Genomic DNA, 25941 nt, shown 5'->3' on the forward strand with positions numbered 1-25941 from the left:
AAGGGCCGAATGGCCTACTCCTGCGTCTAGGGACAATTGTTACATTTACCAAGCCAATTAACCTACACTCCCACAAGTCTGTGGAATGTGGGAGGAAACCGAAGATCTCGGAGAAAACCCACGCAGGTCACGGGGAGAACGAACAAACTCCATGCAGACAGCACCCTAGTCGGGATCGAGCCTGGGTCTCCGGTGCTGCATTCGCTGTAAGGCAGCAACTCCACCATGACCGCCACGATGTTGGTTGATCTTGGAAACTAAACACGTTGGCTTGTTGCCCAGAATCAAACATGGTTTTGAACTCTTGTAAAATATAGGCCATCTTGGACCATAACTTTTCACTTCACTTTAATGTTGGAACATCAGCAGCTGCAATGAATTGCTGGGAACAAGTTTGATGCTCAGGATGAAATGGTGGGAATGAAATCGCATGTGTTGAAACATTCCTTCTATGATAAGGTAGTCATGGACCTATCCAACTTGGGCGACATTTTAGACAACTACAGGAGACTATGCGCTCGCCACATGTCTCCGTTGGGTGTCACCTGTATGGTCGTGAGTAGTCTCCTCAGTCGCCCAAAACATCTTTCTGGTCGCCGAACATTTTTTCACATGTTGAATGAGCGTAGCTTGACGTAGGTGCTGTCGTAGGTTGTCGCCAGGTTAATGTAGGCAGTCGTCAGGATGTCGTCAGTTGTCGACAGGTGACGTGGGTTGTCTCCGGTGTTGATTTTGGTGAATTTCAATGTCGCAGTCGCCTATAAAATCGCCTAAGTGGGAAAGGCCCATTAGTCCGTACGCAGGTTTTTCGGCGACCCACTACGACTATGACAGTCGCCGAAAAAATCTAAGTGGGTCAGGCCCATTATGGTGACAACGGGTTCCGTCAGAAATACTGGCTTAGAAATTGTTCCAATATGTCTTTTGCAAATGTCTAATGTCTGACAGATCTCAAGTTAAAGGAACATCTTTTATCTGTCTTTGTGCCCCACCCATCTTTGTTACCCTGCATCTTCTCACCCCTGTCTTTTTTGGACATAATGCTTCTTGAGAGAGTTGCTTGCCCAGCCAACTTGCTGAGGTTACCAAAGAGAGAGTCTGTTCAGGTGCAGGGACAAGGAACTGCAGATGCTGCTTCACAAAAATACATAAAGTGTTGGAATATCTCAGCGGGTCGGGCAGCATCTCTGGAGAACATGGACAGGTGATGTCTTGGGTGGGGGCCCTCCTTCGGACCTCAGGACCGCCAGACTGAAGGAGGGGCCCGACACAAAACGCCACCTATCCGTGTTCTCCCGAGTAAGTTTAGGTGATGTTTCATCAATGATATTGTGTTTGACTATGATATGACCTTTAATTTTATTAACTACTCTGCGAGTTTATGATCTTGGTCTTTCCCGTAAGGTTATGTTGAAGGTATATTGACCAGAGCGAGTGCAAGTAATCAAAGCTGAGACAATGGCCTTCCTAGGCAACCCTGACTTCCATGGGTTGGTGCATAATGTGTGCAGCATGCAACAGTGTTAGGGCCACGAGTATTATCTTGCTTGAACCTCTGGGCGCTGGGACCATTATTAGTGGATTTGCAACACCAGAGAAGACATCGTCCTCGGGCATGTCAGTGCAGTGATTGAAGGGGGATGGCAAACTGTGTGTCCATTTTAAGCATAAATATAGATTGTTCTGCTGTCAGGTTTTGTATTGGAGCGAGAGAAGGTTTAGATCTGAATAATGTAAACATGAAGCAGCATCAAGGGATGACAACACCGTTGAGGGCAGTGATGAGGCTGCTTACAGCCTGCCAGCGTGGCCTGCCTGTCTCGAGCTGCTTCAACGTGCAATCTCTACAGCGGGAGCCCACGGGGACCGGTCCTACACGGCTGCCTGTCATGTTTAAAGTAAATCCTCCGTAAAATGGCTGGCAGGCAACCTTTGTTCGAGCGACTGGCTGGCTGACTGTGTGGGGTTTGCAGCTGGTTAGATCGATGTCACAGCAGCACTGCAATGATGGGGTCATCACCACCGCTGTGAGACCAGCTTCGGCCAGAATGCCCCTGGGATGTGTTCCTGTGTGTGTGTGTGGAGTTGGGAGACTGGAGAGGAGGACAGCGTCGGAACAGTAAGCGGAGATATCTGTGCAGTGGCTTTATCCCTCCCTCCCCGTCCCAGTTCTCCGACTAGGTCATAAGGTCACAAGGAGTAGAATTAGGCCATTCGACCCATCAAGTCTATTCCGCCATTCAATCGTGGCTGATCTATCTCTCCCTCCTAACCCTATTCTCTTGCCTTCGCCCCATAACCTCTGACACCCCTACTAATCAAGAATCACAGTTTCACTCAAGATCTTATAGCGAGCAAGATGGTCCACTCGACGAAAAAGACGTAGTACGGTCATGGGCAGATTCACGGGTAGTTTTCAGCCCCATTTCCGTAACTAGCTTCCGTCTCCACACCAAAGATCCCGTAGCGGAGCAAAGATACTAGTGCGGAGACGGAAGCCGGTTACGGAAACATCCTCGTAAAAATATAAGTTATTTGGGAAAAATCTTCTCCTCATTTTCAGAATTTAAATTTATTAACACAAACTGTTCCCCCGCAACGTTGATTACACTGCGAGTCGGGTCGGGTCGGGTCCAGTTACTGAAATGGATGAAAAAAAGGCCCACGTTCCGCTCCGTTGCATACTACACGTCAGCCCATTGCATTTAGCAGGAGTGGTCTATCTTGCTCCGCTATAGGATCTTTGGTTTCGCTGTTGTTCTGATTAATTTACTGGTTGTACGCCTCCTTGTCACCTCCCCCTCCGCTAACAATGAACCATTCTACATTTCCTTATTGTCGTCGTTTTCACATCTTACCCTTCCATATCTCTAGACCCACTCCTCTAACTCTCACTGTGGAAGGGTCTCGACCTGAAACGTCGCCCATTCCTTCTCTCCAGAGATGCTGAGTTACTCCAGCGTTTTGTGCCTATCTTCGGTTTGAACCAGCGTCTGCAGTTCCTGCCCACACACTAATCTTGTGCAGGGTCTGCAGGCGTGTTGCTGAGAACAACTCGAAACATTTTTGCCCCATCGGCCGGGCTCCAGCCGGGACGTCAGTGGTGGGTGGGCCCTGGGCAAGTTCACACCGGGCACATCGGCGGGGCCATTCTGAGCTCCCGATGGTCGCTGGTGCAGAAAATGGCAGTGGGTTCCCTCTTCCCATCAAGGTCCCGCACAAGTCTGACATTGGTGGCTGCGTCCTTGGCTCGTGGGCCAACATCAGCGAGGCAGCTGCCGATGGTGTCAGCATTAATTTTGCAATCGGTTGCAATTTTCGAAACCCACACAAAAAAAAAAAAAACAAGTTTTAAAAAATATATCTGGAAAAACAGGAATTTCAACCTTGGTCTCAACCGAAACTTTGTAAGGTAACTTGTCAGCGCAGGTGGGAATAAATGTGCCGGGAATTATCAGTTTATAAATAGAAGCTCAGTAAAATTGCACTCAGAACTCTTGGCATTGGGATTGGAAGCAGATATCCTCAAAGCATCATGTGCAGGAAGGAACATGAATATATTCATGTGTGTATATGTTTATATAATGGTATATGGACACACTGATCTGTTTTGTGGTCAATGCCTACTATGTTCTGTTGTGCTGAAGCAAAGCAAGAATTTCATTGTCCCATCAGGGACACATGACAATAAACTCTCTTGAATCTTGAACTGCAGGTGCTGGTCTAAACTGAATTTAGGCATAAAAAACTGGAGTAACTCAGTGGGACAGGCAGCATCTCTGGAGAGAAGGAATGGGTGACGTTTCGGGTCGAGACCCTTTTTCCTGTAACAACATCATGGTGAGACTGATGGAGCAGTGAGGAACTGCAGATGCCAGTTTGCGAAAGAAAGGACAAAGTGCTGGAGTAACTCAACGGGTCGGGCAGCATCTCTGGAGAACATGGACAGATACGTTTTGGGTTGGGATCCTTCAATTTGAAGAAGGGTCCCGACCTGAAACATCAGTTCTCCAGAGATGCTGCCTGACCCGCTGAGTTACTCCAGCACTTTGTGTCATGATTGGACCAATGACAATAGATAATAGGTGCAGGAGTAGGCCATTCAGCCCTTCGAGCCAGCACCGCCATTCAATGTGATCATGGCTGATCATCCCCAATCAGTACCCCGTTCCTGCCTTCTCCCCATATCCCCTGAATCCGCTGTTTTTAAGAGCCCTATCTAGCTCTCTCTTGAAAGCATCCAGAGAACCTGCCTCCACTGCCCTCTGAGGCAGAGAATTCCACAGACTCACCACTCTCTGTGAGAAAAAGTGTTTCCTCGTCTCCGTTCTAAATGGCTTACTCCTTATTCTTAAACTGTGGCCCCTGGTTCTGGACTCCCCCAACATCGGGAACATGTTTCCTGCCTCTAGCGTGTCCAAACCCTTAATAATCTTATGTTTCAATGAGATATCCTCTCATCCTTCTAAACTCCAGAGTGTACAAGCCCAGCTGCTCCATTCTCTCAGCATATGACAGTCCCGCCATCCCGAGAATTAACCTTGTAAACCTACGCTGCACTCCCTCAATAGCAAGAATTGGCCCCACGTTTCAATAAAATACTGTGGAGCTTCGATAAGGGGTGAATGGCTGAGGAGGGCTGTTTGGATTCAGCCAGGGCCATCACAAGTGTCTGCGAAAATGGAGGCTACGAGGTTTTGTTGAGGAACTCCTGTTGGCGAAAGGGGATAATGAGCCAAATGTCTGCTGCACGACTGAGCTCTGAATGCTCGCACCGGTGGGGGGGGGGGGCGGGAGGGAAGTAGGGCAGCGCGATTTAGGCGCCGTTTGAGACGGGAATAAGTAACCTTTCCATGTGGCTGTGGCAACCAGCAGACGCTCATTCTAATCAGTGTTGAAGTTTAATTTGAACAGCATATTAGATAACTGTGATTTGCGAGCCTCACACTGACCCCTTGCGATGATCGTATAAACCCATTGCAATGATTTCCAGTCACTTCCCATTACTGAATATTGTTCTCCTGCATCTGAGAAACGTCCACATCCATTGACCCGTCCCTGCAGTATGGCTTGATTAAAACTAATGTCAGTTTCTTTAGTTTGTAAGTTCTGTAATCTATTGGGAATGCGCCTTTTATTGCCGATGTTTCAGTCCGAGTCTGGCGCAACAAACGTCTGTCGCGACAAACTGCGACGTTTCGGCTTTTCAAGCTGTGAATGCCTGCTCTGCTGGTCGTAGACAATACAAGAGTCAGGAAGGTCCCTTGAAGGTGACCCTGCCCCGGCGCAGCTTAGAGTGAGTGAAGGCTTGATGTCGGGATGAAATAAAGTGGAATTTGGTAGCTGGCAGAATGCCAAGTGACCATTTTTCGTACCAGACAAGTAATAATCTAAAAGCAATCTCCAAGTGTCAGCTTTATCCCCGCTGTCACAATTCTGATGGACCAGCGGAAAATAGGTCAGCAAAATAACAGTTAGGCCTCTCTCCTCTCCACAGGGCAGAGTGAAGGGGTGGGCTGTAGATGGGATTAACCCTGCTGTGTGCCACTGAGCTGGGAGCTTGAATCATGCACTGTTTAGTTTACAGCTTTATTTAGTTTACTGTAATAAAACGCTGTTCCTATTGTAAATCTAGTTTAGTTTAGAGATATGGCGCGGAATCGCACCGACCACAGGCACACAGCCGCGCACACACACAGCCGCGCACACACACAGCCGCGCGCACACAGACGCACACACACAGCCGCACACACACACAGCCGCGCACACACACACACACAGCCGCACACACACACACACACAGCCGCTCACACACACACACACAGCCGCTCACACACACACACACAGCTGCTCACACACACACACAGCCGCGCACACACACAGCCGCACACACACACAGCCGCACACACACACAGCCGCACACACACACAGCCGCACACACACAGCCGCACACACACAGCCGCACACACACAGCCGCACACACACACAGCCGCACACACACAGCCGCACACACACAGCCGCACACACACAGCCGCGCACACACACAGCCGCGCACACACACAGCCGCACACACACACACAGCCGCACACACACACAGCCACGCACACACACACAGCCGCACACACACACAGCCGCGCACACACACACACACACACACACACACACCGCACACACACACACCGCACACACACACACCGCACACACACACACACACGCCCACCGCACACACACACACACCCGCACACACACACCGCACACACACACACCGCGCACACACACAGCCGCGCACACACACAGCCGCGCACACACACAGCCACGCACACACACAGCCACGCACACACAGCTGCACACACACACAGCCGCGCACACACACAGCCACGCACACACACACAGCTGCACACACACACAGCACACACACAGCCACGCACACACACACACAGCCACGCACACACACAGCTGCACACACACACAGCCGCGCACACACACAGCCACGCACACACACAGCTGCACACACACACAGCCGCGCACACACAGCTGCACACACACACAGCTGCACACACACACAGCTGCACACACACACAGCCGCACACACACACAGCCGCACACACACACACACAGCACACAGCCGCGCACACACACAGCCGCACACACACACAGCCGCGCACACACACAGCCGCGCACACACACACAGACGCACACACACAGACAGAGAAACACACAGACAGAGAGACACACAGACAGAGAGACAGAGAGCGAGAGAGAGAGAGACAGACACCACACGCTCCTCTTTGGAGTGTGGGAGGAAACCGGAGATCCCGGAGGCAGCCCACACCGGTCACGGGGAGAACTTATAAACTCTGCACAGACAGCACCCGTAATTATCATCGAAGCCGAGTGTCTGATGCTGTAAGGCAGTAGCTCCACCGCTGCGCCACCGTGCCGCCACTGACCAAGTGAATGTGCCCGGCCCGGCCTTACTGTCCCATCTTCCCACCTGCGTGTCGGGCGCCATGTTTTTGAATTCCATCCTTTGTTATTCCTATTGGCACTAATGGAGCATTTTTTTAATCTTCTGGCTCTGACCAAGAGCGTGATAGATTTAAAAAAAAATTAATTAGACAAATTCTGTGTTGGTTAGGAGTGGAAAGAGGTGAATGGTTCATTATTGATACTGAATTACTTCTCAAACTCAACATTGTTTGTCATCATTTCTAACCGCAACGCTGCTAATTAATTTTACGAGCTAATTCACCTGCTCGGTTAATGGGTGCAGTATTTGCAAATTCTGTTTTGGAAGATAAAGTTTGTATGTGGGAAGGACGCTCGATTAAATAATGCCGATGGGTGTGATGGTCTCCCAACTTTCTTAATGTATTGGGGTAATTGCTGGATATTTTCTAACATATTCCGTGATGTTCATTAGTCTCTATACATACAAGTCATATATGTTTACATACAAGTCATATACATATATGTTTGAAACATATAAGATTGTTAAGGGCTTGGACACGCTAGAGGCAGGAAACATGTTGGGGGAGTCCAGAACCAGGAGCCACACAGTTTAAGAATAAGGAGTAAGCCATTTAGAATGGAGACGAGGAAACACTTTTTCTCACAGAGCAGAGAGTGGTCCTTTTGCGTACCTTTCACTCATTTGTTCTGCACCTCTTCATATCCCTAGTTTACCTCTTCCCCCATCTCGGTCTGAAGAAGGCTCTCGACCCGAAAGGTCACCCATTCCTTCTATCTAGGGATGCTGCCTGCCCCGCTGAGGTACTCCGGCATTTTTTGTCTACGTCATAAAAAATAATGCAGGAGTAGGCCGTTCGGCCTTTCGAGCCAGCACCGCTATTCAATGTGATCATGGCCGATCAGTACCTCGATCCTGCTTTCTCCCCATATCCCTTGATTCCGTTAGCCCTAAGAGTTATATCTAAAAGCCCTGTCCCACTGTATCCCCTGATTCGAACTCGGAGATTTACGGTAATGGCCGCTCGTCGGTACTCGGGGCTCTCGTGGACAATTTTCAACATGTTGAAAAATCTTCACGAGTCTTCCCTAGCTTTCCTGCCGTTAGCGAGTCTTCCTGAGTGCCTGCCGTTAGCGTTACGAGCCGCTAAGAAACGTCCCCGAGCTCCGACGTACCCGCTACTTTCATTCTCCGTGCTTACCACGAGTTTGATTTTTTTTTTAAACTCGTGAGAGCTCTTGGAATGAACTCGTACCGTGGGACAGGGCCATAACTCTCTCTTGAAAATATCCAGTGAATTGGCCTCCACTGCCTTCTGTGGCAGAGAATTCCACAGATTCACAACTCTCTGAGTGAAAAAGCTTTTCCTCATCTCAGTCCTAAATGGCTTACCCCTTATTCTTAAACTGTGACCCCTGGTTCCGGACTCACCCCAACATCGGGAACATTTTTCCTGCATCTAGCCTGTCCAATCCCTTAAGATTTTTAAATGTTTTTATAAGATCCCCTCTCATGCTTCTGAATATAAGCCCAGTCGACTCGTTCTTTCATCATATTTCAGTCCCGCCATCCTGGGAATTAACCTGGTGAACCTACGCTGCACTCCCTCAATAGCAAGAATATCCTTTCTTAATTAGGAGACCAATTGCACACAATACTCCAGGTGTGGTCTCACCAGGACTCTGTACAACTGCAGTTGGACCTCCTTGCTCCTATATTAAGATCATCTCGCTATGAAGGCCAACATGCCATGTGTTTTCCTCACTGCCTGCTGTACCTGCATGTTTACTTTTAGTCATTTTCTTTGTGATGCGTGGTACGCTGTTGTGCTGCATTTCCACGGAGGTCTCTCGCCCCTCCGAGCTCACCGTTCATGGGTCAATTTGCTCTGACATCCACTTTGTCCTGAATACCTGCGGCAGAATAGAAAGCCGTTTCCGCCTAGACTAGGCATTGTAGATTCCATCTGTCAGAGACGCTGCCTGATTCCACTGAGTTACTCCAAAGACGTGCAGGTTTGTAGGTTAATTGGCTTGGTAAATGTAAAAATTGTCCCTGGTGGGTGTAGGTTGGTGTTAATATGCGGGGATCGCGGGTCGGCGCGGACCTGGTGGGCCGAAGGGCCTGTTTCCGTGCTGTATCTCTAATCTAAACTCCAGCATTTTGTGACTATTTTTGACGTAACCAGTTCTCTCCTACACAGATAAATTTTGCATGTCCTTTACAATTCCACTGAAAACCACGCCCACTATCCTGTAATACATCATATCTGTTAAAAAGGGTGTGTGCCGTGTGATCTGTTTCTATTGCCAACCCATAATCTCTTTGATCGGGTGAAACTTGCCAAAACTCCTCTGTTGCTGATTATTTTAAATGTTGTTTTCCAAAATGAAAGGGTTCTTTTGCAAAGTCAATAAGTTGGATTGTAAAAATATAGACTCCCTCCTGGAAATCTTTGTGTACGAGCTGTTTCAATATGAGTTGTAATTCCGCAGTGTGACAGCAGAGCCAGGTTTCACATTTCACTTTGATCTCAGCTGGACATATTCCAAATTTGTGGTTTACACCCACCGTGAAAATACATTGCAGTACAATAATAATGGTATCATGCCGTCATTTCCATTGGAACGGTAAACCAGTATATCAAAGGAAGATAGACACAGACAGCTGGCGTAACTCAGTGGGACAGGCAGCGTTTCTGGAGAGAAGGAATGGGTGACGTTTTCGGGCAGAGACGTCTGAAGTAGGGTCTCGACCCGAAACGTCGCCCATTCCTTCTCTCCAGAGATGCTGCCTGTCCCACTGAGTTACTCGAAGGTAGACAAAAGTGCTGGAGAAACTCAGCGGGTGCAGCAGCATCTATGGAGCAAAGGAAATGGCCGAAAATTTCAACGGTCTGAAGAAGGGTTTTGGCCCGAAACGTTGCCTATCTCCTTCGCTCCATAACTGCTGCTGCACCCGCTGAGTTTCTCCAGCACTTTTGTCTACCTTCGATTTTCCAGCATCTGCAGTTTCTTCTTAAACTCTTAAACTGAGTTACTCCAGCTTTTTGTGTCTTTCTGAAGAGAAGGAACAGGTGACGTATCTGACCAATTCCCTTCCTGTAGAAGGGTCTCAACCCGAAACGTCACCCATTCTTTCTCTCCAGAGATGCTGCCTTTCCTGCTGAGTTGCTCCAGCATTGTGTGTCTATCTTCGGTTTAAACCAGCATCTGCAGTTCCTTCCTACACAGTACATCAAAGGATATTCATACCTATTGTTCTTGAAGACACAAGGTACTGCAGATGCTGGTTTACAAAAAAAAAAGATCCAAAGTAATGGAGTAATTCAACGGATCAGGCAGCATCTTAGGAGGACATGAATAGGTGATGTTACGGGCCGGGATTGATCCTGACGACGAGTGCTGTCTGTACGGAGTTTGCACGTTCTCCCCGTGGCCTGCGTGGATTTTCTCCAGGATCTCCGGTTTACTCCCACACCCCAAAGACGTACGGGTTTGTAGGTTAATTGGCTTTGGAAAAATTGTAATTTGACCCCAATGTGCATGATAGCTTTGGTACTCGCTGGTCAGCACGGGCTTGGTGGGCCGAAAGGTCGGTTTCCGCGCTGTGTCACTAAACTGATGAGTAAAGAATGATGAGTCTTGGGAAGATATTTTTGAAAGCTTGGCGTTTGACTGAGATTTCTCATCAGCACACCTAGTGTGGAGCTCCATGCCCACAGTTGCACCTTTGGCTGTGGTCTGTACGTTGTCGCTCATTAGCCGCAAGCTCAGAAGGACAGTTGACTTCTGTTAATTGGCAGTTCAGTCCTTTAGCTTCCCTGGCAATAGCTATTATTGACTGTGTGTGTGTGTGTGTGTGTGTGTGTGTGTGAGCGTCTCTCTTCTGCCTTGCTGTATTGTTGCACGCACTCCCTGGGGTACCGGAGGAGTGTCTGAGAACAGTGTCTGCAGGCGAGGATTACAGCACAGGGCTGACAGCAGCACAATGCCAGAGACATTAAGCAGCCAACTTGGACAAATGTGCAGAGAGTGGGAGGCATTAGCAGCTGGGAACACCACATGCTCCCTCAGCACTGTTTACCTCAAAGGGCTCTCTTCAGAAATCCTCTCCCTGCTGCCATCCTAATGGATGCTAAACAGCCATCTGACCTGTTGGAACAGGGGTGGAAATCCTGAAGGGGATGGTGGGGGCCCAGTCACGTCCCCCCCCCCCCCCCCCCCCCCCCCATGTTTTGGAACAATACCTGTGTAAGAGCGGCTTCTAAACGGAACGTGTGATCTCGTTGGGGTTACCAGTTCCTACTCCATCTTGCATTGTCACATTTCAGCTGTAATCAGGCAACTGAACCATCCAACCAACAACTAGGGAGCAGAATCTGAAGAAGGGTCTGGACCCGAAACGTCACCCATTCCTTCTCTCCAGAGATGCTGCCTGTCTGTCCCGCTGAGTTACTCCAGCAGTTTGTGTCTATCTTTGGTCCGAAACTCCAATCTACCTCATTGGAGACGCTGGGACCATCTCAATCTTTGATTGGACTTTACTGGATTTAACTTGCACTGAGCGTTATTCACGTTATTCCCTTTAGCACGTACCTGTACGCTGTGAACGGCTCGATTAGAATCCTATATTGTCTTTCCTCTGGCTGGTTAGCACGCAGCAAAAGCTTTTCACTGTACCTCGGGACACGTGACAATAAACTCAACTCAAACTCGTCGGGAATGAGAGGCGGGTGGGTGTCCATTTTAGTAATAGTTTTCCAAACGTTCCTCAGTTGCATAAATTGGTAATGTAATCCTGGTGGTGGGAGAGAAGTAGATTTCTATTCACTGTTGTATCCAATGTGACTTTACACACCTGTGTAGAATAGCAAGAGCATGTTACTTGCTCCATCTGGCTCCTCCCCATTTAATAAAATCATGGGTGATCGTGTACCTTATCCGCATATTCCCTGCTCACCCCCATCGTAATCTAATAGACAATAGGTGCAGGAGTAGGCCATTCGGCCCTTCGAGCCAGCACTGCCATTCAATATGATCATCCCCAATCAGTACCCCGTTCCTGCCTTCTCCAAAATATCCCCTGACTCTGCTATTTTTAAGAGCCCTATCTAGCTCTCTTGAAAGCATCCAGAGAACCTGCCTCTGAGGCAGAGAATTCCACAGACTCACCACTCTCTGTGAGAAAAAGTGTTTCCTCGTCTCCGTTCTAAATGGCTTATTCCTTATTCTTAAAATGTGTGGCCCCTGGTTCTGGACTCCCCCAACATGGGGAACATGTTTCCTGCCTCTAGTGTGTCCAAACCCTTAACAATCTTATATGTTTCAATGAGATACCCTCTCATCCTTCTAAACTCCAGAGTGTACAAATGGGAAATGAGGCGTGGGTGGTGGTGGTAGAAGGGGTGGGGCGGGGAGGTGGGGGGGTCGGGGAGAGAGAGAGAGGAGAAAGCGTATTTCAGGGGGTGGCTGGGGTTAGAGCGCGGTACACCAATTCAGCGTACTGAGGTTTGGAACCTCGGGCATTGCTTTGACACAAGCACGTACTGGGCTGCAGTGGTTCCACTGTGCGCAGATGTGAGTGACCCACAAACGTCATGCTTACTCTCTGGCTAAAGACACTAATTGCAGCATCTCTGAAACCCAGGACCGCCTCGAGGATGTTTGCTTCAGTGCTTGCGTTTTATCTGAAAACGGCAACTTCACCAGAGAATCGATGGGGTGTATTAGTCCAAAGTCTGAGCGGGAATCTTGACCAATTCTGGAGAGTTGAAATATTGACACTAAAATCGCAAACAGATAGTCATTCCCAGAGGCATCATCGTATTTTAGTTTAGTTTATTGTCACGTGTACTGAGGTGCCGTCAAAAGCTTTTTTTGAGGGACAAGTTTCTCTACTTCTCTGATGCTGCACCACCGTGCTGCCCCATTTGATGGGCCGAATGGCCTAATTCTGCACAGACATCCGACCACATGACCAGCTGCCCACAGAAACACACACACAAACACACACACACACACACACACCCACACCCACGCGTGCACACACACACACACACACACACACACACACACACACACACACACACCCACACCCACGCGTGCACACACACACACACACACACACACACACACACGCACACACGCACACGCACACACACCGTCATCTTCTGCGAGGCACTGCTGCTTTGAACGTTCCTTGTGGAGACTTATATTTGAAGATGTGAGTGCTACATCCTCTCAGTAGAGACTATTATCTCTGACTGTAATAGTTTCAGAATCGCTCTGCTGAAACTGCTGATGAGTAAAAATCGCCCTCTGCCTTCAAGGGCAAAAATGAATCCTGTGCTTATCTGCTTCACATAAACAGCATGAACTGGAATAAGCAGTGTTATTGCTAGTGCGCTGTGGACATTTTATGGGGAGGAGGGAGGAGGGCTCTGTCACTGTGTATTTTTCAACCTGCTCCACACAGATAATCTCCTTGGTGTTTAGCTATGATATGTTGAAATAACCTGTGCATGACAGCTGAAGATCTACGGTTTAATTTGAGCGATTTACTGCAAAGAACACATACTGTGCAGAATCAGGTGTGTTTAATACTCCTGTACCCAGAACATGGGGACGAATTTGACAAAATGGAGCTGGGAGCCGTTGTTTTTTACAGAGTTGGAATGAGAGCTAAGGCCTTGCGTGGATTAAATTCAGTATTAATGAGGTGGGATGTTGAGTGCAATTGAGATTTAGTTTAATTTAGAGATACAGTACGGAGACAGGCCCTTCGGCCCACCGAGTCCGTGCCGACCAGCGATTCCCGCACACTAACACTATCCTACACACACTAGGGACAATTTTACATTTACACCAAGCCAATTAACCTACAGACCTGCACGTCTTTGGAGTGTGGGAGGAAACCGGGGATCTCTGAGAAAACGCACGCAGGTCACGGGGAGAACGTGCAAACTGCTCCGACAGTACCTGTAGTCAGAATTGGGTCTGGGGCTGAGGCATTAGCTCCTCTGCTGTGCCACCATGCAACCAATAGGGAGCTTGAAGAATTGTTTTTTTCTTCTTTTTGTCAGAGTTGGAATGAGAGCCAAGTCCTTGCGTGGATTAATTTCAACCCTAATGAGGTGGGATGTTGAGTGGCAATTGAGATGTTTTACTCTTTGGTGCTGCTGTGGGGATGTTTGTGTGGTGGACTACTGTGTTCTGTGTTTTGTGTTTTTTTTTAATTTTATTTTTTTTGAATGACTAAGGGAAAAATAATGTTGTTGAGTCTCCCTCCTTCTCACTGTCTCCCTCCTTCTCACTGTCTCCCTCCTTCTCCCTGTCTCCCTCCTTCTCCCTCTCTCCACCCCTCCCTATCTTCCTCTCTCCCTCTTGGTCCCTTGAGCAGACCCACTGTTCTGTAAGATCAAGACCAATCCCAATGTAACTGCAATACACCGCCCACTGGTAACTTTTCACCACTAGGCTTATTCTACCACTGCCTGAAAAATAATCAAAGGCTCAACTTGCACTGAGAAAAATAATTCCAAAGACTCATTGTTATACAAGAATTTTCCCGAACAGTGATCCATAGAGCTGTGTCCATAGCGCTATGTTTAAAGCCCATAGCGCTGCAGCCGTTAGCGCTATATTTAGAACCCATAGAGCTGCAGCCGACAGCTCTTTGTTTAAATTCCCACGCGTTAAACTGACAGTGCTCTGTTTAAACTTTTGAGCGCCAAACCGGCAGTTCTGTGTGTATCACCTTTCGCGGGCCGGATGCGGAAATTTCACAATATTTCCCGAAATTATTTAATTTCCCTAAAATTACACAAAGACAACCAGAATTTCCAGAATTTCGGGTAATTTCCTTCAGTGGAAACACTGATGGAATGAGCTGCCAGCGGAGGTAGTTGAGGCAGGCACTATTTCAATGTTTAAGAAATAATTAGTTACATGGATAGGACAGGTTTAGAGGGATATGGGCCAAGCGCAGGCAGGTGGGACTAGTGCAGATGGGACATGTTGGCCGGTGTGGGCCAGTTGGGCTGAAGGGCCTGTTTCCATGCTGTAAGGCTCTCTGGCAAATCTTGGGGAGGAAAAAAACTAATCGGAAATTAACTGGAAAACCACAGAGCTGCTTGAATAGATAAACGTTGTCCTGTATGTGTGTGTGTGTGTGTGTGTGTGTGTGTGGGTGTGTGTGTATGTGCGTGTGCGTGTGCGTGTGTGTGTGTGTGTGTGTGTGTGTGTGTGTGTGTGTGTGTTCATGTTGATGTGGGTATTTTGTTCCTACACTTCAAGGCTCATTGATGGGATGAGCCCCAAGGGGCTTGTAACAGTTGAGAAAAAAAAGTTGAATTTCATAGGGCAAGTCTGGTCTAAGACACGACCTGTATACAGAATGTTTATATCTAGAGTTGGTTGCTCTTCAGTGACTCTTCAGTGACTTCTCCAATACAAAGCACAAGTGTGAATAGTGAGAGTGTGTGTGTGAGTACTGCAACGTAATGCAGTGCTGAGCTCTGCTGTGCTAAGTGTGAGTGTGTGTGTGAGAGTGCGAGTGTGTACTGTAACATAATGCAGTGCTGAGCTATGCTGGCTGGCTGTGTGTGTGTGAGAGTGTGTGTGTGTGTGTGTATAGTGCAATGTAATGCAGTGCTGAGCTCTGCTGTGTGTGAGCGTTTGTGAGTGTGTGTGAGTGTGTATGTACTGCTGTGCTGAGCTCTGCTGTGTGTGTGTGTGTGTGTGTGTGTGTGTGTGTGTGTGTGTGTGTGCTGTAACATAATGCAGTGCTGGACTCTGCTATGCGCTATCTGCGCTGGGTACATATCTGCAGTAGGTCAGTGCATCAATAGTTACCCGTCCATGGGAACAGTGAAACTTGGCAGCGTTCAGCGAGTCTGTGGGGGCTGCATTGATTGGTAGCGTGGCATTGAGTTGTAATAGTCCATCTGATATATTTTTCCATGAATAAATATTCGGCATTTGGAAACGTTGAGCTGAAAGACTTCAGCGGCAGGTAGTGATGGAGCAAAGACTGGCCGGGCAGTGGGCTTTGCCGGTTGGAACGTGCACAAATGCTCCAGGAACTCATTCTCATCATTAATGATGATGTTCTCTGGAAACTTGTTCTTATCCACAGGAATGGAAATGAGTTCCTTGGACTGAACACAGTGCTTTATGTAAAGCAGCACTTGTATTGTTACTTGAAGAATTTGGCTTGACAGGATCCTTGTTGTGAAATAAATAGTTGCTATTCTCACTCCCCGAGACAGTGCCCTTTCTACAGCCTGCTCTTATCCTGCCTCTTGCACCCCTCCCCCTCCTCCTCCCCCTCACAAGTATCCCCTCACCACATGTCTTATATAATGTGGAATTCTTTAATGAATGCAGAATGTTTATTAATTCTTCAGCGCTTAATGTAATAAGCGGTACTCTCAAATTAAAGTAGATGGTATCAGATCAGACTGAGTGTCTTCAGCCTCCTGTGACATAAGTGCAATACAGATGACAATACAACTATGGTCTTAGAGTCAGTCGCACAGAGTTGCCCAACTTGCCCACACCGGCCAACATTGTCCCATCTACACGAGTCCCACCTGCCTGTGTTTGACCCATATCCCTCCAAACCTTTCCTATCCATGTACCTGTTTAACTGTTTCTTTACTGTTGTGATAGTCCCAGCCTCAACTACCTCCTCTGGCAGCTCATTCAATACACCCACCACCCTTTGTGTGGAAAAGCTATCCATCAGACTCTGTGGAGTAGGAAGGAACTGCGGATGCTGGTTTCTATCGAAGATGGACACAAAGTGCTGGAGTATCACAGCGGGTCAGGCGGCATCTCCGGAAAAATGGATGGGTGACGTTTCCGGTCAGGACCTTTATTCAGACTGCTCTGATGAAGGCTCCTGACCTGAAACGTCGCCCGTCCATATTCTCCAGAGTTGCTGCCTGACCCGCCGAGTTACCCCAGCATCTGCTTTGTGTCCATCTTCGGTAACACAGGTGTTCTTGGGTTGAAGCTCTCTGCCTGTAGAGATGCTGCGTCGAGCAGCATTGTCTGTGCCTGTATGTGCCATCAAGGGTCCAATGGCCCCTTCCGAGGCTGCCAAGTATTTTGGGACCAATGCTTTGTGTGTGCGTTAAGGGCCTGTCCCACTTACGCGATTTTTTTCGGCGACTTGCCGGCACACGTCATAGTCGCGGCAGGTGGCCGAAAATTTTCAACATGTTGAAAATCCAGCGGGACCAGAAAAAGGTACGACTCTTCTGGGCGACTACTCACGACCATACAAGCGTCATCCCGCGGACCATGACGGGTGCTGGCAAGTCGCTGAATAAAATTGCGTAAGTGGGACGGGCCCTTTAGTCATATCAAGAACCGTGCACATAGCTGTTAGCTGGGCTTGTACACTCTGGAATTTAGAAGGATGAGTGGGGATCTTATTGAAACATATAAGATTATTAAGGGTTTGGACAGGCTAGAGGCAGGAAACATGTTCCTGATCTTGGGGGAGTCCAGAACCAGGGGCCACAGTTTAAGAATAAGGGGTCGGCCATAGAACGGAGATGAGGAAAAACTTTTTCACAGAGGGTTGTGAATCTGTGGAATTTACTGCCTCAGAGGCAGTGGAGGCCAATTCTCTGGATGCTTTCAAGAGAGAGCTTGATAGGGCTCTTATAGAAAGCGAAGTCAGCGGATATGGGGAGAGGGCAGGAACGGGGTACTGATTGTGGATGATCAGCCATGATCACATTGAATGGCGGTGCTGGCTCAAAGGCCGAATGCCCTACTCCTGCACCTATTGTCTATTATTCCGACTGGCTTCTAACGAGGATGTGTTGTTTTAGTTTTCCAGGCGCAGACCGTGACAGTGGACGAGAGTTTGTCGGCGTTTATCGGCACCAGCGTGGTCTTGCGATGCACCTTCGTCAACAACGATCCCTCCATCAAAATCACGCAGGTGACATGGCAGAAGGCGACCAACGGATCGAAGCAGAACATCGCCATCTACCACCCCACGATGGGCGAGTCGGTCCTGCCTCCGTACAAGCACCGAGTCTCCTTCAGAAACCCCTCTCTCAGCGATGCCACCATTGAGATGTCCAGGCTGGAGCTCATGGACGAGGGAGTGTACATCTGTGAGTTTGCCACCTTCCCAACCGGAAACCGAGAGAGCCAAGTCAACCTCACTGTCTTCGGTAAGTGCCCGTGTCCATTGGACAAGCTTCACCTTACAGTAGAACCACAACACCATAGAAATGTATTTGCATGCAGGGAAGGAACTGCAGGTGCTGGCTTAAATCGAATATAGACACAAAATGCTGGAGTAACTCAGCGGGACAGGCAGCATCTCTGCAGAGAAAGGAATGGGTGACGTTTCGGGTCAAGACCCTTCTTGGTCTGTTTTAAGTGAATAGAACAACTCTGCTGTTGAGGAGGGGAGGAGGAAGTGAAAGGGGGGGGGGGTGCGGGAGCAAGAGGGATGTGGAGGGGGAAAAGGAGATGTGTAGCAATGAACTTCAGACGCTGGTTTAAACCAAAGATAGACACAAAAAGCTGGAGTAACTCAGCGGGACAGGCAGCATCTCTGGAGGGAAGGAATGGGTGACGTTTCGGGTCGAGACCCTTCTTCAGACTGAAGACTAAAGTAGAACTTTATATATCCCAGGAGGGAAGTTGATCTTTAATGAGTTTTCTCCGGTTCCTCTGGTTTCCTCCCATACTCCAAAGGTGTACAGATTTGTAGGCTAATTGGCTTTGGTACAATTGTAAATTGTCCCCAGTGTGTGTAGGATAGTGTTAATGTGTGGGGATCGCTGGTCGGCGCGGACTCGGTGGACTGAAGGGCCTGTTTCTGTGCTGTATCTCTAAACCAATACTTATCTTGTGTCAGCTTGTAAATAGGAATGTTTTTACAGTGATTCTCTTGTTAGACAACCAGACTGGTCAGTTGATTCATCACACCCTGGTAATTTGAGAATTATATTTGTTTTTTTAATACTGCCTGAATCAATAAAGGTGGCCATGAGTCTTTGTTGTGACGCCCAACTGATTAACAGGAGTCCCTTGATGAAGAAAAAAACAGAACATAAAGCTAGGTATACGCAAAATGCTGGCGTAACTCAACGGGACAGGCAGCATCTCTGGAGAGAAGGAATGGGCAGCGTTTCGGGTCGAGACCCTTCAGATACTCCAGCATTTTGTGTCTATCTTCGATTTTAACCAGCATCTGCAGTTCTTTCTTATACATTCTAGAACATAGAGCTGTAGAGCACGAGGGTCTCCACCCGAAACGTCGCCCATTCCTTCTCTCCAGAGATGCTGCCTGTCCCGCTGAGTTACTCCAGCACTTTGTGTCTATCTTCACAGGAAATTACCCATTAGGCCCCACAATATCTGTGCCGAACATGATGCCAAGTTAGACTGCATGTGATCCATGTTCCTGCATTCCATGTAGATCCATCTGCCTAAAGCCCCTGTCCCACTTAGGAGACCTAAACAGCAACCTCTGGTCACCTTGCCCGCCACCCAAGGTTTCCATGAGGTCACCGGAGGTTTTGGTCACTCTCCCTAATGGTCGAAAGTGGTTTCCGCGTGGTCGAGGCTTCATCTAGGTTGCTGCTATTTTTTCATCATGATTAAAACCGGCCTCGACTAAAAATAGGTTGCCGTTTTAAAAATCGATAATATTATAGCCGCAGGCCTAGTCAAAGTCGGTTTTCTTCATAGTCAAGGAAGGTTTTCAACATATGCGTGGGAGGTGGTAGGAGGTTGCAGGTCACCTCAAACTTTTTTGGGTGGCGGGCAAGGTCACCAGAGGTTGCTGTTTAGGTCTCCTAAGTGGGAAGGGCTTAACTAAAAAGCCTCTTAAACACCACTAACATATTTGCCTGCAAATGCACCATTGGCAGAGTGTACTGCGCACCCACCTCCCCTCTGTGTGTGTAAACAAAAGCTTGCCCTCACATTTCCTTTAAACATCTGTCAATTTGTTTTTGCCTATTTGGGCCTGCCTGTGACTCGAATCCCACTCCAACCCAGTTGATTCAGGGCAGTGTCGCTTGATTCTGGATTTTAACTCTTTATAATAATAATTATAATAATAATAATATCTTTTTTTAATTGTCATTGCACATAAGCGCAACGAATATTTGGTATGCAGCTTCCATCCGATGTCATAACTTAAATAACTAATAAAATTTAGATTTAGATACCCCGAGAACATGGTTTGTAGACTCTTCACTAAGAGACAATAGACAACAGGTGCAGGAGTAGGCCATTGGGCCCTTCGAGCCAGCACCGCCATTCAATGTAATCATGGCTAATCATCCACAATCAGTACCCCGTTCCTGCCTTCTCACCATATCCCCTGACTCCGCTATCTTTAAGAGCTCTGTCTTGAAAGCATCCAAAGAGTTGGCCTCCACTGCCTTCTGAGGCAGAGAATTCCACAGATTCACAACCCTCTGTGTGAGAGCTGAGATACATTTCCTTTATCACAGGTTCAATGGAAATGCGTTTTCTGCCATTTTGATCTTCCTTTATCCACGGCATGCTGGCACAGTGGTAGAGTTGCTACAAAAACGAGCAGGTTTGTAGGTTAATTGGCTTGGTGAGTTGTAAATTGTCCCGAGTGCGTGTCAGATAATCTTGTTGTGCGGGGATCGCTGGTCGAAGCGGACTCGGTGGGCCAGAGGGCCTGTTTCTGCACTGTATCTCGAAACTAAACTAATCTAAATTTACAATAAACACTGTGATTTATTACTAAATCGTTTGTGTGTCAGAGTTGAACTCGCACAGAGCACGTGTGTGCATGCACGCACATACGTGCAAATGAATGAGCATGATGCCACAAGGGGATATATTGATCCATGCTGTCTACAGCTTCTCAATATCACTGAATATAATTACTTTAGTAAGCTTGAAGTCATGATGAGATGTGGAAATGATGCCATTAGGAGCTTGCTCCAGTAATTAGCTGAGGTGGTGACCTGTACGTGATTCAGTAACTTGTGGAATAATAAATATAAGGCTCGAATGTTTGGGGAGGAAAACGCAGAATATTTGATTATTGGCCCTTACAAAAAAAAGGCAGTGGTTCTTCAAACACCATGTCTCCCAATATTGCAATAACTTAGGAAGGACACACACATAAACTAAGAACTGCAGACGCTGGTTTACGAAAGACACAAAGTGCTGGAGTAACTCAGTGGGTCAGGCAGCATCTCTGGAGAACATGGATAGGTGATGTCTAGGATCAAGACCCTTCTTCAGACCTGGACTGAAACAGACAGACCTGGTGTACAGAAAGGAACTGCAGATGTTGGTATCTACCGAAGATGGACACAAAGTGCTGGAGTAACTCAGCCGGTCAGGCAGCATCTGTGGAGAAAAAGGATGGGTAATGCTTCAGGTTGGGACTCTTCCTGGTGTATGCTGATAATCGTTACGCCTGGTGAACACTCAATGCTTGCAGCTAATCCGTTTGGGAATCCGTTTACAAATGGGTGCTGCTGAAGTCAAACGAAGCAACGATGATACGTCTTCATATTTGAAGGAGGAGAACTCTAATGGAAGCCTGCCGGTAGCGGCACGATAATCACCAAACTGTACTGGACAACTATAATTTCACCAGCATGTACAATTATCCTTCAGCTGGCCCTGTCAGACAACGGAAATGTAGCAAATATTGAGAATCCTCAATGTCCTACGTTGATTACCGGCACCATCATCACCTTTGCGATCGAGGATGACTTCTACGAGGGCGGCGCAGCGGTAGAGTTGCTGCCTTACAGCGCTGGAGACCCGGGTTCGATCCCGACCTGCGTGGGTTTTCTCCCCGATCTTCGGTTTCCTCCAACACATCCTCCCAAAGACGTGCAGGTTTACAGGTTCATTGTCGTGGTAAATGTAAACATTGTCCCGAGTGTGCTAATGTGCGGGAAACTAAACTAAACTACCCTGAGCTCAACTGGTGCATCAGAACTCAAAAGCAACGTAGGAGCCACACAGACTTCCACAGATTGCTGGCGCAGGAGATTCTTGAAGAGGAAGTATATGAGTGGGTCCACTCCATCCACCAGTTATAAGCCCATGAGACACAGCAGCAGAATTAGGCCACCATTCAGTGATCATGGGAACAAGCCAATCAACGACTAATTAAACATATAAGATTGTTAAGGGCTTGGACACGCTAGAGGCAGGAAACATGTTCCCGATGTTGGGGGAGTCCAGAACCAGGGGCCACAGTTTAAGAATAAGGAGTAAGCCATTTAGAACGGAGACGAGGAAACACTTTTTCTCACAGAGAGCGGTGAGTCTGTGGAATTCTCTGCCTCAGAGGGCGGTGGAGGCCGGTTCTCTGGATGTTTTTAAGAGAGAGTTAGATAGGGCTCTTAAAGATAGGGGATATGGGGAGAAGGCAGGAACGGGGTACTGATTGGGGATGATCAGCCGTGATCATATTGAATGGCGGTGCTGGCTCAAAGGGCCAAATGGCCTACTCCTGCACCTATTGTCTATTATTTACAACACATCCTCTGCCTCTTCCATTTGGTTCCCCATTTTATCAACATACAAGAGGTTCAGGCTCATTGTTGCACTCTGCGTGAACGAGGAGATCACATGACCACCATCTCTTACCGGTGGCTGACGCCAAATGTGAAGAAGGGTCTCGGCCCGCAACGTTGCCCATTCCTTCTCTCCAGAGATGCTGCCTGTCCCGCTGAGTTACTCCAGCATTTTGTGTCTCCCTTTCAAACCAGCGTCTGCAGTTAATTCCTGCAACAAATGTGCTTGACAAAATTTGGATTCACAATTAACCAGGCAATGGTGAAGGATTCCTTCGGAAGGGATGTGTTTTCTCGAGTTTTTTACGTGAGTGGGCTGGGAATGGCCCTGGCCTAAACAAACGCTCCACATTTGTATTCTGGATTGAGCCTGGACCATTGACCAGTGAGTAGCTTCATGTGCACTGTGTGTGAAGCACATTCGCATTCATTGGGTATCTCTGCTGCCGCACATTATGCAGCTCAGGATTCTATCCCTGCTCTCCCTTTCTTCCTCGGACTGGACTCATGGAGACGGCTGCAGGGCACACGAATGCTTATTTTCATTTGGTTTACTCGATGGATGGAGTTGGATCGGTCTCTGCGTCCGTCTTGACCTTGTTTCACTCGGCTGCCCGGCGTGAGGGAAAAAAAGCATTTGAGCAACTCTGCTTCGAGGACCGCCACCTCCGAATCCCGGCTCATCCGAAGTCCATTCAGCACGCCACACGCACTTCAACACACGCACGGGATCCAGGCACGAGTTGCGATGCTTGAGTTTGTATTCACATGTTCATACGTTCAGAAGTTATAGGCCATTCAGCCCATCAAGTCTACTCTGCCATTCAATCATAACTGATCTATCTCTCCCAATCCCCCCTTCTCCTGCCTTACTGGACTTTATCTTGCACTAAACACGATTCCCTTTCTCATGTATCTGTTCCCTGTGGACGACTCGATTGTGATCATGTATTGTCTTTCCGCTGACTGGTTAGCAGGCAATAAAAAGCTTTTCAATCTAAACTAAACTGAAACTTCTCCCCATAACCCCTGGCACCCGTTCTAATCAAGAATCTTATCAATCTCTGCCTTAATAATATCCATTGACTTAGCTGCCCCAGCTGTCTGTGGCAATGAATTCCACAGATTCACCACCCTCAGACTAAAGAAGAGGGTGAACTATTGTACTTCATCTAGTTAATGTCAGCCATGAAATAGCACCATTGTGCATTTTCGGGTAGATTAGATTAGATTAGATTCCTTTATTGTCATTCAGACCTTTCGGTCTGAACGAAATTATGTTGCCTGCAGTCATACACAGAACCAATAATAACAAAACATACAATAAACACAAATTAAACATCCACCACAGTGAGTTCACCAAGCACATCCTCACTGTGATGGAGGCAAAGTCTTAGTCTCCGTCTCTTCCCTCCTTGTTCTCCCTCTGCGCTGAGGCGATCGATCCAGGCCGAAGATGCCGCTCCCCAGTCCAGCGGACCTCCATGGTGATGTCGCCGCCGCCGAAAGCCGGAACGCCGTCTCCGCTCCGAGACGGCCCACCACAGCATCAGCTCCGGGCAGCCGCCCCAGCTCCAGGCCGCCGCCCCAGCTCCGGGTCCCGCAGTCTCCGCTCCGGGTCCTAGCTCCGGGTCCCGCAGTCTCCGCTCCGGGTCCCAGCTACGAGTCCCGCAGTCTCTGCTCCGGGCCGCTGCCCCAGCTCTGGGTCCCGCAGTCTCAGCTCCGAGCCCCGCTGCATCAGCTCCAGGCCGCCGCCGAAAGCCAGAACGCCGCACCAGCAAGTCGGGCCACCGCTGCCTCAGCCCCGAAGACGGCCAGCCTCTCGTTGGTGAGTCCTGGCTGGCTCTGCCTCCGGAGCCTCGGGGTCAGTCGCAGGCTGGAGGCCGCCAGCTCCGCCATTAGGCCTCAGCGCAGACGGAGGCAGAGAAGGGGGATACGACACGAAAAAGTCGCATTCCCTCGAAGGAAGAGACAGAGAACACGTTTCACCCCCCTAACACAACCCAACAAACTAAAACTTAACCAAAACAAGACAAAAAAAACAACAGAAAAAAGTAAAGACAGACGGACTGCAGGCGAGCCGCAGCTGTTAACAGCGCCGCCACTTCGTATGTCTGTGCTTAGATCGCCGCATGAGTATTTTTGGTTGGGGAAGAGAGAAGAAATGAAATCTTGCCCTGTACGTCCAGCTGTGGATAGAGTTTGTGGCTCTTTGTGGGCAGATGGTGAGTTTTACCGCCGTGCATTCTGATGTGTTCATCAGTTGCCTATTTAACTGTAGGAGTCGAATGAAAGTCAGCAGCTGCCGGTATCGTGACGTGACTGAGGGCCTCGGCTATTAACCAGCACGGGCTCTCCCGGTCGAAACACAGCAGCGCATCATCTCGGCGGCGTGGGCAAGAACAACGCTCCAGTGAGCTGTGGAATTCTCCAGCCCTGGCGCCCATTCACTGTCGGTGGGCGAAGGCACTGTCAGTCTCTCCCTAGCAAGCATGTCGCTGTTAATTGGAGGAACAGCATCTCATATTTTGCTTGGGCAGCTGACAGCCCAGTGGTTGATTGCTCTCACTTCAAGTAACCCCGGCATTCCCTCTCTCTGTCTCCTTCCCTCCCCCACCCAAGTCGCACCAGCTTCTCGTTTTCACCCAACAAACAGCTAACAATGGCCTGTTTCCTTTAATAAAGGGGAGGCCATTTAAGACTGAGGTGAGGAAAAAACTTTTTCCACCCAGAGAGTTGTGAATTTGTGGAATTCCCTGCCACAGAGGGCAGTGGAGGCCAAATCACTGGACGGATTTAAGAGAGAGCTAGATAGTGCTCTCGGGGCTAGTGGAATCAAGGGATATGGGGAGAAGGCAGGCATGGGTTATTGATTGGGGACAATCAGCCATGATTGCAATGAATGGCGGTGCTGGCTCGAATGGCCTCCTCCTGCACCTATTTTCTATGTTTCCATCATGTTACTTTTTTACAAATCGTTTCTTTCATTGTTCTTTATATCTCTACATCATCGTCAATATCTCTCGTTTCACTTTAACTGACTAGTGTGAAGAAGGGTCTCGAACCGGGACATCACCCATTCCTTCTCTCCAGAGACGCTGCATGTCCCGCTGAGTTACTCCAGCTTTTTGTGTGTATATGCCAGGCCTCTGCCCACTCACCCAACCTGTCCAAGTCAGCCTACAGCCTTATCGCAGCTCACACTGCCGCCCAGTTTTGTGTAATCTGCAAAATGGCTTCATTCTTGACTACCTTTGCCTGTATCCGGCTCGGTTAATGATCATCCTTCACTGTAAATTATTAAAAAGATTATTGACTGGTGTATTTTAGCGTTTATTTATGGTGAGTGTAGCGATACATGTACAGCTTATTCACAACACTGAAGCAGTTTGTATTGTTA

The 25941-nt window shown here is 48.3% G+C and overlaps 1 protein-coding gene across 2 annotated transcripts in view; it reads left to right on the forward strand.

Annotated features, from left to right (window-relative positions):
* nectin1 (nectin cell adhesion molecule 1) overlaps positions 1-25941 on the forward strand; it is a 349415-nt gene that overhangs the window by 92012 nt on the left and 231462 nt on the right. For both annotated transcript variants that reach the window (XM_033049953.1, XM_033049952.1), the window contains exon 2: positions 17820-18170. In XM_033049953.1, coding sequence (XP_032905844.1) covers positions 17820-18170 — 351 coding nt within the window. The remainder of the gene's footprint in view (positions 1-17819; positions 18171-25941) is intronic.

The sequence above is a fragment of the Amblyraja radiata genome, chromosome 33, assembly GCF_010909765.2.
Source record: "Amblyraja radiata isolate CabotCenter1 chromosome 33, sAmbRad1.1.pri, whole genome shotgun sequence".
NCBI classification, from domain to species: domain Eukaryota; kingdom Metazoa; phylum Chordata; class Chondrichthyes; order Rajiformes; family Rajidae; genus Amblyraja; species Amblyraja radiata.